We start from the raw sequence: 14,080 nt of genomic DNA, 5'->3' as shown, positions 1-14,080 counted from the left end.
GTTTGATAGCAGACCTTTAATTGTTAGGCCAACTTTTTGTAGGACCAAGTTGGTACGCCCTTTTTTCTGGTCACTCATTTTAATCAGATTAACAACAAATGAACATAACTGACATTAAACATAACAACTGGCATACTTTTCAAAGATAACTTGATCAAAACAAAAATCAAATAATACTTGGGTTAAAAGTTTTAATGAAAAACGTGTGTTAAGAATACGATCTCAGTCCTTAATTGTGAATAAATTCGAAAAGAATCCATAGATTTTTATGATCGATATCTCGTTTTGTTGCTATTATATGTAGCTATGCGATAAAGCAATAAATATAAACAATTTCTGCCGTTTTCGATTTTTCATTATTTTTTTTAAAAAAAAATTGCTATTTTCACGTAAAAAATATATTTTTTGCATCAATTAGTTATATACAGTGACAGACAATACAATAGAATCACTACATATGAATTCGATTAAAGCGGTAAAACTACAAAATTTGATTTCAAAATTTAAAATTTGTTCATTATATATTAATGCTCATAACGTTAACAATAAATAGAAAAAAATAAAATAAAAAAATAACACATTCTTATGTTAAAAACGATGTCAAATCTAAAAGACTAAATAAAATATGCGACATTCAAATAGAATCAATCAGTCTTAAAATGATTAAAAATAAAAAATCATCATAAGAATTCGTTGTTTTCTTAATAGTTTGTTGCATATCAATTATTTCTAATAACAGCATCAAATCTTTTGGGGATAGAAGTTAACAAACTTTCGCATGTAGATCAGGAAATTGCATACCATATTTTCTGAATTTTCTGCCAAAGTTCTTCCTTGTTTTTCAATTTTTCTGGTCCGAGTTTGTCTTTTAATATTTTCCATAGGATTTAAGTCTGGTTATTGAGACGGCCATTCCATAACATGAATTTTGTTATATAAAAACCATTTTTTGGCACGACCTGATGTGTGCTTTGGGTCATTATCTTGCTGGAAGAGCCATTTTAAGGGCATATTCCATTCTGCATGTGGCTTTATAACATTCTCCAAAATATTTACATACAAGTGCTTATCCATATTTTCTTTAATCCAATTGGACCAACTCAATACCAAGAAAAGCATCCCCACATAATAATATTTCCCCAACCATGTTTAAACGTTTTTGGTTTTTACCATTTTTTGGACGTTAACCCATGTCTTATCATCACTATCAATTAAATTAATGGTCGTTTCGTCCGTCCACAACACATTTTGCAACATTTTTATATTTTCTGGCCCACACCAATCCTTATGATTGCTCCTGGTTTTAAATGAAATATTGGTAGTGATTCTATTGTAATGTAACTCCGAGCCTATTAAAACGCAATATATAAATGGATTAATGGTTATGTAAAAGTACTCAAAAGGGACTAACCCCTTCATTAATTATGTGGAGAAACGTCTAACAAAATTTATAATTTTCCTTAAAATTTTTTTAAAAAAATCTATCCATAGTATTGAAAAATTTTACCATTTTTGTACTTAGGTAGCCATGATAGGTAGCTTTATATCTATATAGTGGTTAGTCAAGCTATTTTTTGCTGTTGACCTGTGTTATTTTTCACTACTAGACGAATTGAGATATTGGAAAAATGTTTGACATATTACATAGATTGGATGAATAAAGTAAATTCAAAGTAAAAATCGAAAATTTCAAAATTGAAACTTGTATCTTATAAAGTACTAGTTGACCACGCCGGCTTCGCCCGGTAGCATTTACTAATGTTAGCTCATCAAGTTTCTCCAACCCACATAAACCTGCCTGTTCTTATTTATTTGCTAATAAAATATCTAAATTTGTACTGCATACTTTAGGGAGCTTTTTTTATTACAGTTGACTGGACTCAAAAAAAAATCCGAGTTTTACCCGGAATTTTTCATTTTTTTTCTTTACAAGCCATCTCCTGAAAATTTCGAATCGAATAAAAAAAATCAGCCAAATCGCTCCAGCCGTTCTCACGTGATGCCATTACATTCATGGACCATTTAATTTTTATATATAAGATAAGAGATATGTTAGTGAAATAAGCAGGATTATTTAATTGATCATATTTGCATTATAACAAAAATTCATTCTATATCTGTTCGTATTTTTACAAGAGACGAGCTCTACAAAGCTTTGCAAACTAAAGGTGTTTAAATTTGAAACCCTGTATTCACAAGTTTTATTTTCTGAAATCTTATTTGTTTGTATATAATTTTGTAATCATAACTGGTCCAAAGAGACAGATTTATTATCACTTTTATCTACCACAATGTGCTGCATTTGAAGAGAATAATCAAAGTTTTTGGGATCAGCATATGCTAGGTTAATATTGTTGGAGTGTCGTGAAAAATATTTATTTAATTTTTTTGTAAACTAAAGGTCTTATTAGCAACTGCTATAAGTAGTTAAAGTCTTCCAAATTATTTCGAGCATGAAAGCGTTAAATGTTTTTTTAATAAAAACCCAAAAACCCCATTAATATAAGATTAGGGGATGGCCGTTTAATAACAGTAAATAAACAGAAATTAAATACCAAAAGAAAAGCAAATACCAAATAATTTTAAAAATTTACAACGATATTTAACAAACCTTTTTATTCTCAATCTAAATTCCTTTCATTAATTAGAAAATGTTGGCTTGACTTCATGTTATTATTATTATTTTAAACCATTATTAAAAAATATATAAATATTTGCGTTTTCTTATTTGCTCTTGAAACTTGTATAAAAATATCCCTTTTTGTTATAAAAAAAATCTCTTTTTTTACAGGACTATATAACGCTACTTAATTATTGGGACACAATTGTGGTATTTGCTGTTCCCTTTACAACGATTGCCATCTTGAATACATTCACCGGTTGTACAGTTTGGAAATTTGCCACAGTCAGAAGGACATTAACCATGCAAAAGATGTAAGTATTTTGTGTAAACTTCAAGTGTTTTTTAATGAATGCTAACAGAATAAATATTTACATAAGTTTGTCATTTTGCTTGTAATGTCTTCATTTGGGCATAATTTTTGGTAGGGATTTAACAAATAGCTGTCTGTCAGTGCGGCTGTCTGTTAAAAACTACCCAGCAGTTCTGGGAGACGGTACCGAACTAGTGATATTATCTATCTTTTAGGGTGACAACTAGTTACATAACTAGTTATTTTAACACCTTCATGTCCCTTTTTGGATTGAATTGACCACTTGAATAATGAAACTCCCTGACAGCTGGTCCAAAGTTGTCAATGCATTGGATTAACATACACGGTTACATAGAGTGAGTTACCTTACTACCTACATAACTAGTTACTTGGTCAGCTCCATAACTAGTTAATTTTACATGTAAAAAGCCATCTTATAGACAGTCCAATAACCATTTGCTTGTAAACAAAACATCCTCCGACAACTCCCAAATTGATATGCTGATGTTCGAGGAAATGTTGAAGAAAAGTTTAGGACCTAAAAGCAGACAAAATTTCCCAAAAAGTTCTTGGTATGGCAAGCAATATGCAGTTGCGGCAAAAAAGCCAAACATTTGTTACAAGGGCTCTATAAATACCAAAATTTACATCAAGAAATGTTTACAAAAAATAATTCTACCATTCATAAGACATCTTAATGTGTCCACTTATTTTTGGTCTGATTTGGCATCCTGTCACTTTGGAAAGATAGGTTTGAGTGGTAAAAGAACAATAATTTTGTATTTGTACAAGGAGAGACAAATCCTCCAAGCTGCCTGGAGCTAAGGCCAGTGGAGAGATATTGGGCTCTTGTTAAAAGAGAATTGGAGAGCACAAAAAAGTGTAGATAGACAATCTGTTCGAACAAAGTGACGCAAAGCTCTATAAAAACCTTAATGGAAGGGTTTCCGGAAAAGGTTCATAAATTCATCACTATTGATAAGAACTATAAAAATAGTAATTTTTGTAAGTTGTAATAATAATTTCTATCAAATAAAAAAAATCAAAACTGTAAGTTTAGTGGTTTAATTTTTATTAACATTTATTTAATCATTTATTAAGATTTTTTCGATCTCAGTCCTTAATAAAAAAAACGAAAGATATAATAACATTGTAATAATGCAAAAAAGTCATTAACAACTAGAACGTTGCACCCAAAAAGGAAAAAAAGGAAGCCTAGCAGGAATAACAACATTTTGGATTTTTGATGCAAAATAGCTTAACCCTCTAACCCGCAAACTTAAAAAAGCTAAAAACCCAATAAACTCAGAACAGCCATCAGTAACTAATTTGCAAATTAAGTTTAGGAACCAGGTGCAAAAAGGTGAAGAGTGCCTCAGGGCATTGTTGTCCGTTTAGGTGTAAAAAACAATAATTATGATACGATTTCATTGAAAAACTAATGAAAAAGAACTAATAAAAAATATTTCGAATAGATCGGCCTAATTAAAGTTAGTAAAGCTTTTATTTAAAAAAAGTTGACACACAAAATTTCACGTTCTAAAATTATGACATCACTCACAAAACAGCTGACAGAACAAAAACTAAGAGTCAGAATACATTTCGACCTTCGAGGGAAATGTTAAAAAATCTGTAACTAAAGTCACAGTTCAATTTAAAAAATAATATATGATTAATTTTTGAGACAATAGGTGTTTTGTAATGCATGCCTTGAGGCACTCTTGTGGGTTAGAGGGTTAACGTTTATATTATTTAATGTAAAAAAAATGCTATTAATAATAGCTTTTGTATTTCATTTACCCATAGATAACACCAACATTATGCAGGGGTTCTCATGTAGCAATTCTGTTGTATTTTGGGTATATTGGGTTAGTGCTAACGTTTGTAATGTGCAAAAATGTCGACCCAACACCCAACTTGAAGTATACCAATCTGCTCAGGATCACTTTAAGCGATGTCCGTCCGTCCATCCGTCCGTCCATATAAACCTTGTAATCAAACAACAGGTCACAATTTTAAGGATAATTCGACAAAATTTGGTACAAGCTTTTATATTGCCCCTGTTGAATTTGGTTAGAATCGATTCATTATTTCTCCTAGCCCCCTTACGATTACCCCATCTGAAAGTAGTCATGCTCTCATAATTATCTTAGTTATATGATATTCAAACCAAATTCAGCACAAATAAGTTTTATATAAGCCGAACTCGCATTACCAAATTTTGTGACGATCGGTCCTTAATTAGTCATATCTCCTATATCAGGCCCACTTCCGAAAATCATTTTAGCGAATACAGATTTCTTAAAAATGTTTGTATTCAAATAAAATTCAACACAAATAAGTTTAATATATACAGAAGACATGCCACGTAATTTTATAGCGATTGGTCCATAATTAGTCATAGCTCCCATATACATTTTAAAAGAAAACTGTTTGTAATGATCTTCTTTGTGTAGGGTATCTTATAGTCGGTCTTGACAGACTATACTTTCTTGTTTTATTAGAAAATCATACAAATTTTAAGACTTGGGAAAATCTGAAAAGCGCACAATAAGGACCAGTCTAGTAACTATGTATGTTTCATATAAACATAAAACTAAACAACAATAGACATTCTCATAACAAATAAATTCTTAGAACGTCATTTAGGATTTATGATATAACTTGAATTATTCTTAAACTAAAATTTAATTACAATTCCAAGAAATCCTCAATTCTTTATTGTATCTTAAAAAAAGAAGCACTTGACAAATTATATTTCATATTTTCTAGGAAAACACAACATTTACCACTACACGGTACAATGTCATCTCCATCATCATCCTGTTCGGCTAGAGAAGGTGGTGGTGGATCAGTGACAGCAGCCCCAGCACCAGCATCAGCCAATGCAGCCGCAACAATGGCACAACAACAGGGTATTTCAACATATCGTCTTGCGACTTCATCATTGAAACGACAAAAGACAACATCTTGTGGGAATTCATTACACTCGAATGGAGAACAGCATAATCATAATCATACTCATCATCCCCACCACCAGCAGCAGCAGCAGCAATCACATCAGCCAGAGCATCAGCATCAGCACCACACACATCATACACATCCGAATCGTGCAACCATGATTAAACATGCTGCAAGTGGTAGCAGTGATATATTCTCAAGAAAATCAAGTAAGTTGACATCCGTTATTATGTTTAACTTGTCACAAAAATATTTCCATGACGGAGTAATTGTTCCATTTACTTAAATGATTCATGATTTTAACATTATTGTGTTATCGTAGATAATGCATTTGTGGGAATGAACAAATAAAAGTATCTTCATTCGAAAGAGTTATTGCAACCAAAGAATATTCAATAAATCGGCAATGTTTTTTTAATTGTGCAATGTCATTGATATTCTTGTCTTGTCTAAGATACTGGAAATGATTTTTGAGAAAAAGTGAAACGTAAAATAAAGTAAACAATTAGATATCGAGGGACTATACTAAAACATATTTAGTTTGAACTGTTTCCCTTTGTATTTTTTTTTGGCAAAACTTGTGGAATATAAACAAAATTACTATGATGCCTATAAACTGCATTATACATACAGATACTAAAGTATACATACCATCGATTTTTTGGCTGATGAGTCGGTGAATGAGTGAGTGAGTGAATGAATGAATGAGTTAGGTCTTATATTATTAAATATATAGATTTTTAAAAAACGGCCCAAAAAGTCGATCGTATGTATACTTTAGTAACTTTGTGTATTTATCAATTTAAACATATTTAAAATGCAAACACACAAATTGATAGTTTGACTGTTCTCTGCAGCCAATTTAAGGAGGATCACACTGTTAAGATCTGTATTTCACAAGACTATTAATATTGACCCATAGTAATTCTTCAGAGATTGATGGCTTATAGGTATAATTTAGACAACCTTCCATCCTTCAGAAACGTTTATTTTATTAGGATTTGAAAACAATAAGACCCAAAACATTTAAACAGATTGTGTAATTTTTAATAAATAAAGAGTTCTTAAAATTGTTTTAAACTACTAAACTGTTTCTATTTGCAATCAAAAGTAGCCGGTTTATTTAAAGTGAATAAACCACCGTTTTTAAAAGGTAAAAACATAACAATATCTATGTTTCACATCATGAATAAAAAACCTAGTTAACTATTGTTATCGCCGCATTAATAACACAGGTCAACAGCAAAAAAAAAGGCACTATATAGATTTGATGCCTCATGGTTACCTAAGTACAAAAATGGTAAAATTTTTAAATTCTATGGAGAAGTTTTTTTTTAAATTTTTTTTCGAAAATTGTGAATATTTTTAGACGTTTTTCCACATAATTTATGATAACACAAAAAGGATTAGTCCGATATTATTAAAGTAAACTTAGAAAAGTTTAGATTTACCAATTTTAAGTGGCCACTTCTTTAAGTGGAATGGAAATTTTACATGTTTTTTGTTATGAGCGAATTCACTTAATTGTGAATAAATTCGATAAGAATCCATAGATTTTTATGATCGATATCTCATTTTATTCCTAAAACACGGGGCTTTGCGATAAAGCAATAAATATAAACAATTTCTGCCGTTTTCGATTTTTCATGATTTTTTTAAAACAAAAAAAGTTTTCTATTTTCACGTAAAAAATATATTTTTTGCTTCAATTTGTTATTATAGCTCCGAAACTACTGAGCCGATTGAAACACAATATATATGTGAAAATTTGTACATATCGTGGGGAAAATATTTTCAAAATTCAATCAATCGAAAGAAGAACAGAAACTACTCAATTTTATGTATTTAAAACGAAAATGTAAAATTTTGTGAAAATGAGCGAATTCAGTTAATTGTGAATCAATTCGAAAAGAATCAATCGATATTTATGATCGATATCTCATTTTATTGCTATTATATGAGGCTTTGCGATAAATTAATAAATCTAAACAATTTCTGCCGTTTTTGATTTTTCATGAATTTTTTAAAACACAAAAAAATGATATTTTCATGTAAAAAATATATTTTTTGCTTCAAATTTTTATTATAACTCCGAAACTATTTAGCCGATTAAAACGCAATATATAAACGGATTAAAGGTTATGTAAATCTCAACTTTTCTATGTTTACTTTAATAATATCGGACTAACCTTTTTTGAGTTATCATTAATTATATGGAGAAACATCTAAAAAAATTCACAAATTTCCAAAAAAAAAATTAAAAAAAACCTCTCTATAGAATTTAAAATTTGGACCATATTTGTACTACTGGAACCACTATACATCAAAATTGTAGCCTCTAAAATTGTTTTCGATTTTGTTGTTTTTGTTATTGTTGGTTTAAATCCCCACGTTTTACCTATTAATGCCTTACATTAATATAGCGCCATATTCAGTTTTCCATTCCTTAAAAATTACCAAATTACACCTAAAATCTTAGCTTAGTTTAAGAGCCCATAAGTTAAGTATTTTTAAGCTTATTATGCTTGTGAATATAACCATCTCTGTTATCTATGGATTACAACAAGATGATGCACTGATTTAGAGAGAATATCAAGAAATCTGCCATTAACCAACAGACATCATCAGCACTCCAAAGGTGTTGATATCCAAAAGCATTACATTTAATACCACAATTTGTAAGCTTGGCCGCCTGGGTGTTAAAGCACCATCTACATCCAGGAGACATGCCAATGAATATTCTTCATCTTTAAATTTGATACGATAGATTATGAAGAGCTGTCTCCACCTTTGGCGTAAAAATGTTAATGGAGGGTGTAAAAACAATTAAATATACCGGCGCTGAAGGAAACCAAAAATAATTGTTTATCTTATTTACACAAAAACTGTTGTGACGAACAACAAACTAGTAAATAACTGATACGAGTGCCTACCATAGTTTCACGTAAAAAATATATTTTTTGCTTCAAATTTTTATTATAACTCCGAAATTATTTAGCCGATTAAAACGCAATATATAAACGGATTAAAGGTTATGTAAATCTCAACTTTTCTAAGTTTACTTTAATAATATCGGACTAACATTTTTTGAGTTATCATTAATTATATGGAGAAACGTCTAAAAAAATTCACAAATTTCCAAAAAAAAAATTCAAAAATTAAAACTTGGACATCCACGAGACATGCCAATGAATATTCTTCGTCTTTAAATTTGACACGTTAGATTATGAAGAGCTGTCTCCACCTTTGGCGTAAAAATGTTAATGGAGGGTGTAAAAACAATTAAATATACCGGCGCTGAAGGAAACCAAAAATAATAGTTTATCTTATTTACACAAAAACTGTTACGATGAACAACAAACCAGTAAATAACTGATACGAGTGCCTACCATGGTTTCTAGCCTTGATGTTTGCCACTTAACTAACTATTTTTGTGTACAAATATATGGGAAATGAATTAAGCTGAAATATTCGTTAATAAATAGAAATACATTTCATACCTCTTTTACAAAAATTCCATTAGAAATGTATTTACGAATGCAAATATCTTAAATAAATATTTACATTTACAACTGGAAATTTTTCACTGAAGATACGCAATTTTTATTTTTTATATTTTTTTTTACTAAAACAGCTTTCTGTATATATTACTATGTATTGATTACACAGGTCAACAGAAATAAAGGCTTGACTATTATATAGATTTGATGCATCATAGCTACCTAGGTACAAAAATGGTATAATTTTTCAATTCTATGGATAGATTTTTAAAAAAAAAAACATAATTAATGATAACTCAAAAAGAGTTAGTCCGATATTATTAAACTGAACTTCGAAAAGTTGAGACATAACCTTTAATCCTTTTCTATATTGCGTTTCAATATGCTAAGCACACACAATTTTCATAATTGTGAATAAATTCGAAAAGAATCTATATGATCGGTATCTCATTTTGTTGCTATTATATATGGCTTTGCGATAAGCCTTAAATCAGAACAAATTCTACCGTTTTCTATTGTTCATGATTTTTTGTAAAACAAAAAAAATTGCTATTTTCACGTAAAAAATATATTTTTTGCTTCAATTTGTTATTATAACTCCGAAACTATTGAGCCGATTAAAACGCAATATACATGAGAAAATTTGTATACAGCATGGGGAAAATGTTTTCAAAATTCTATCATTCAAAAGAAGAATATTAACTACACAAATTTATGTATATTAAACAAAAAACTAAATTTTTGTGAAAATGAGAAAATTCACTTAATTGTGAATAAATTCGAAAAGAATCCATAGATTTTTATGACTGATATCTCATATTTTTCCTATTACATGTGGCTTTGCGATAAAGCAATAAATCTGAAAAATTTCTGCCGTTTTCGATTTTTCCTGATTTTTTTAAAAACAAAAAAAATTTCTATTTTCACGTAAAAAATATATTTTTTGCTTCAATTTGTTATTATAACTCCGAAACTACTGAGCTGATTAAAACGCAATATATAAACGGATTAAAGGTTATGTAAATTTTAATTGTCCTGAGTTATAATAATACTATTGAACTAACCTTTATTGAGTTATCATAAATTATGTGGAGAAAATTCTAAAAAAAACACAATTTTGCTAAAAAATTTTTTTAAAAAAACCTCTCCATAGAATTTAAAATTTGGACAATTTTTGTACTACTGGAACCACCATACATTTTAAACTATTACAAAATTGTGTAAAAAGCCTCTTAAAATTTTTCGATTTTGTTACCCTGTGTTGTAAACAATTTCATCTCAATCGAGTTTTAAAATAAACAAATGGCACTCAAATTCAACGATCTTGAGCTAAAACTGATAAAAAAAATATGTTTTTTCGTCAACATTTAAAGTGAAAATATCGTGAAAAATATTATATAAAAAAAATGATTTGCATTGGGACCAGCCCTTTTCAATAGTTTTATTTTGTATAGTGTGTAGTGTAATTGAACTTAAACTTCCTTGACATTCGTGTTATTTACAGGAAAATAAGAAATCATATTCGGTCCCTGATGGCTATGAGTACCGACAACTGATGTAAATCAATAGTCTAGAACTAACAGTTGGGCATTTTCCAAATAAATAAATATAAATCCGCAATTTCCAAACTGATGTTACGATTTTGACAAAGAGTTAAGTTAAGTTTGGATCTTGAAATAACTCCCAAACTTAAAAAAACTAATTAACTCCCAAAGGACTAAATGAAATTACTCATAATAACTAAAAGATAAGTCAAACACAATGTGATATAACTCCCAACAAAAGTTAAATAATTCCGAATTCAGAAGCAATGTATTTATTAAACGTTGTATCTTCTGGGTTGTGTAAAAACTGTGTTTGCTCAGTAAAGTGTTCTCCTCTAAAGTATATCATAAATCAGCTTGGCATAGTAAAGATTTCTTCTACTGCAGATATGTTTCGAAATACTTCAGATAACCTTTTCCGGCCGGCAATACTGACCGAAGCCGTTTTTGAATACATACGAAAAGAGAAAACCTTTGAGACAAGCCGAAGGTCGACAATCAAAAAAACTATTGAACGAAGCTTTAGATGAAAAATTAACCCCCAAAAAAAATGTCGATGGGAGTTGTTTCATGGGGAGTTTTTTCATAACGCAGTGCAACACGGGGCCTCGGTGTAATTTTTGCAAAAAGTGATAATTTTCTCAGGCTCATATTTTGCAAACAGTTCGGAATTTTGATTTACTGTCTGAGGCAAAGTAGTAGCATATAAAATCACATATAAAATCAAAAATACTTCATCTTCAAGATCAAAATCGCAAAAAACTTTTAAAAATATAGATTTTTTTTACCTTTTTCCCCTGTTCAGATTCATAGTTAGCAAACCGTTCAAAATTCAAGAAAACAATCGACTACAAAAATGTAACTAAGATCTCAGTAAACAACTTTCTAGAACATATGAACTTCCTAGGAATGATTCTTAACACCGTTTAGGTAGGTCAATAGAAGTTAGTAAGAAAAAACTAAAGGAATTAAGTGTTTTGGGCCATAAACTATTAAATTATTATAAACTAAAGCATACTTTTAGGCAGCCTTAAAAAATGTATTTCGAATTGTTTAAAGTTTTTTGCGATTTTGATCTTGAAGATGAAATTGTTTTGATTTTATATGTTCACAATTTTTGATCTTTGCTTCAGAGAGTAAATCAAAATTCCGAACTGTTTGCAAGATATGAGCCTGATAAAATTATCAATTTTTTGCAAAAATTACACCGAGGCCCCAAATCGTTGGGGGCCATAAAAAAGTGCATAACTTTGGGCAAAACTGGGAGACACTGGTCTTTTATCACATAGTGGTGTCCGTATATAGTTATATTTTCATGTCTTAAAAAATTACACGCAGTGTGAAATAACTCACAACGACAAAATTTTGATATAAATCCCAATGCAATGCGAGTTATTTCATAATGAAATATATCCCAATTTGTATTGATTGAAAACGATTTAAAATTTCTGTTTTGATACGATTTAAAAGCTTATAATTTATTGTTACGAAATTACACTATCAATTTGAATTTAACATTCATCATGTTAATAAACATTTCCATAAACTTCTACTCATAGAATAAACACATAGAAAGGAAGGAGAAAGTAATATACAGTACGAGACACAAATGTGTAAATAAATTTGGAAATATCTATAATTTGAATTTTTATGCTCAACATTTACCAATCTGACAATATTTTTTACACAATATGAAGATCATGATTAGTGAAGTATAGCAATACAAAAAAATTAATTTCAAGTAATGGCATTTAAATACCAGGATATCAAAAAGTTAAAAACTGAATTACACAATTTTGTCGCATTTTCTTTAAAGTTAAATAAACTTGTTATTATTATTTAGAAAAAGAACAATTTTAATCAATTTCATTAACACAGTACAACACATGATTTTGGGACTCAATTCTGACAATTGCACGTGAAAGTAGCCCCAAAAATAAGAACTTCTGCATCATTAGTTTTGTCAAGTTGGCTGCCGTATTAATTTAATGGCCATACGAATTTTTTTTCCTCAAGGTAGATTTTTATCACTTTTCTATATTTTAGCACGGTTATATCTCGTATACCGTACGGAATATCTCTTTTGTGGCTGAAGCAAAGTTGTAGATATTGAATAGTACAAAAAAAGTACGGAACATACCTACCCGAAAAAGATGCATCCAGTGCCTTAAAAATCGCAAAAATGCCAATTTTTTTTAAATGTTTTACCAATTTTTCACCTTTTTTGCTCAATAACTGGATTACAAATCCAATTATGGACTGATCACCATGAAATTAGGTCGTGTGATTTGTGTCTATATACAAGTTATTTATCATGAATTTTGTATGTATACCATAATTTTTAACAGATTTATTCACTTTAAAGTGATTTTCGGAAGCTGGTCTTATATGGGAGCTATGAATAATTATGGACCGATCATAATAAAATTTTTTGACATGAATTTTGTATATATAAAACTTATTTGGAGCGAAATTTGTGTATATACATATATAAATTAAACATTTATGACCGATAAAGTCCAATTTCGGGAGGAAATTTGTATGGGGGCTAGGTGAAATAATGAACTGATTTCAGACAATTTCAACAGCTTTCGTCCTTGGGCCGAACAAATTATATGTACCGAATTTGTTTATGATCGGTCCATAATTAGTCATAGCTCACATATAAGACACGCTTCCGAAAATCACTTTAAAGTGCATAAATCTGTAAAAAATTATGGTATACATACAAAATTCATGATAAATAACTTTTATATAGACACAAATCACACGACCTAATTTCATGGTGATCAGTCCATAATTGGATTTGTAATCCAGTTATTGAGCAAAAAAGGTGAAAAATTGGTTAAAAAATTAAAAAAATGGGCATTTTGGAGATTTTTAAGGCACTGGATGTATCTTTTTCGGGTAGGTATGTTCCGTACTTTTTTTCTACTATTCAATATCTACAACTTTGCTTCAGCCACAAAAGAGATATTCCGTACGGTATACGAGACATAACCGTGCTAAAATATAGAAAAAGTGATAAAAATCCACCTTTAGGAAAAAAAATTCGTATGGCCATTAAATTAATACGGCAGCCAACTTGACAAAACTAATGATGCAGAAGTTCTTATTTTTGGGGCTACTTTCACGTGCAATT

General features: G+C 29.7%; 2 protein-coding genes across 7 annotated transcripts in view; one reads left to right on the top strand and one right to left on the bottom strand.

Moving 5' to 3' along the window:
• Nucleotides 1–14,080, bottom strand: part of fry (Protein furry) — a 293,867-nt gene that overhangs the window by 72,205 nt on the left and 207,582 nt on the right. The gene's annotated exons all lie outside the window — the stretch shown is intronic.
• LOC135953769 (alpha-2C adrenergic receptor-like) overlaps nt 1–14,080 on the top strand; it is a 78,801-nt gene that overhangs the window by 20,021 nt on the left and 44,700 nt on the right. Inside the window, exons 2-3 of the mRNA XM_065503759.1 lie at nt 2,792–2,934; nt 5,706–6,103. Of these exons, the coding sequence (XP_065359831.1) occupies nt 2,792–2,934; nt 5,706–6,103 (541 nt within the window). The remainder of the gene's footprint in view (nt 1–2,791; nt 2,935–5,705; nt 6,104–14,080) is intronic.

This window comes from Calliphora vicina, chromosome 3 (genome assembly GCF_958450345.1).
Source record: "Calliphora vicina chromosome 3, idCalVici1.1, whole genome shotgun sequence".
NCBI lineage: Eukaryota > Metazoa > Arthropoda > Insecta > Diptera > Calliphoridae > Calliphora > Calliphora vicina.
This window is presented reverse-complemented; position numbering and strand designations above follow the sequence as displayed.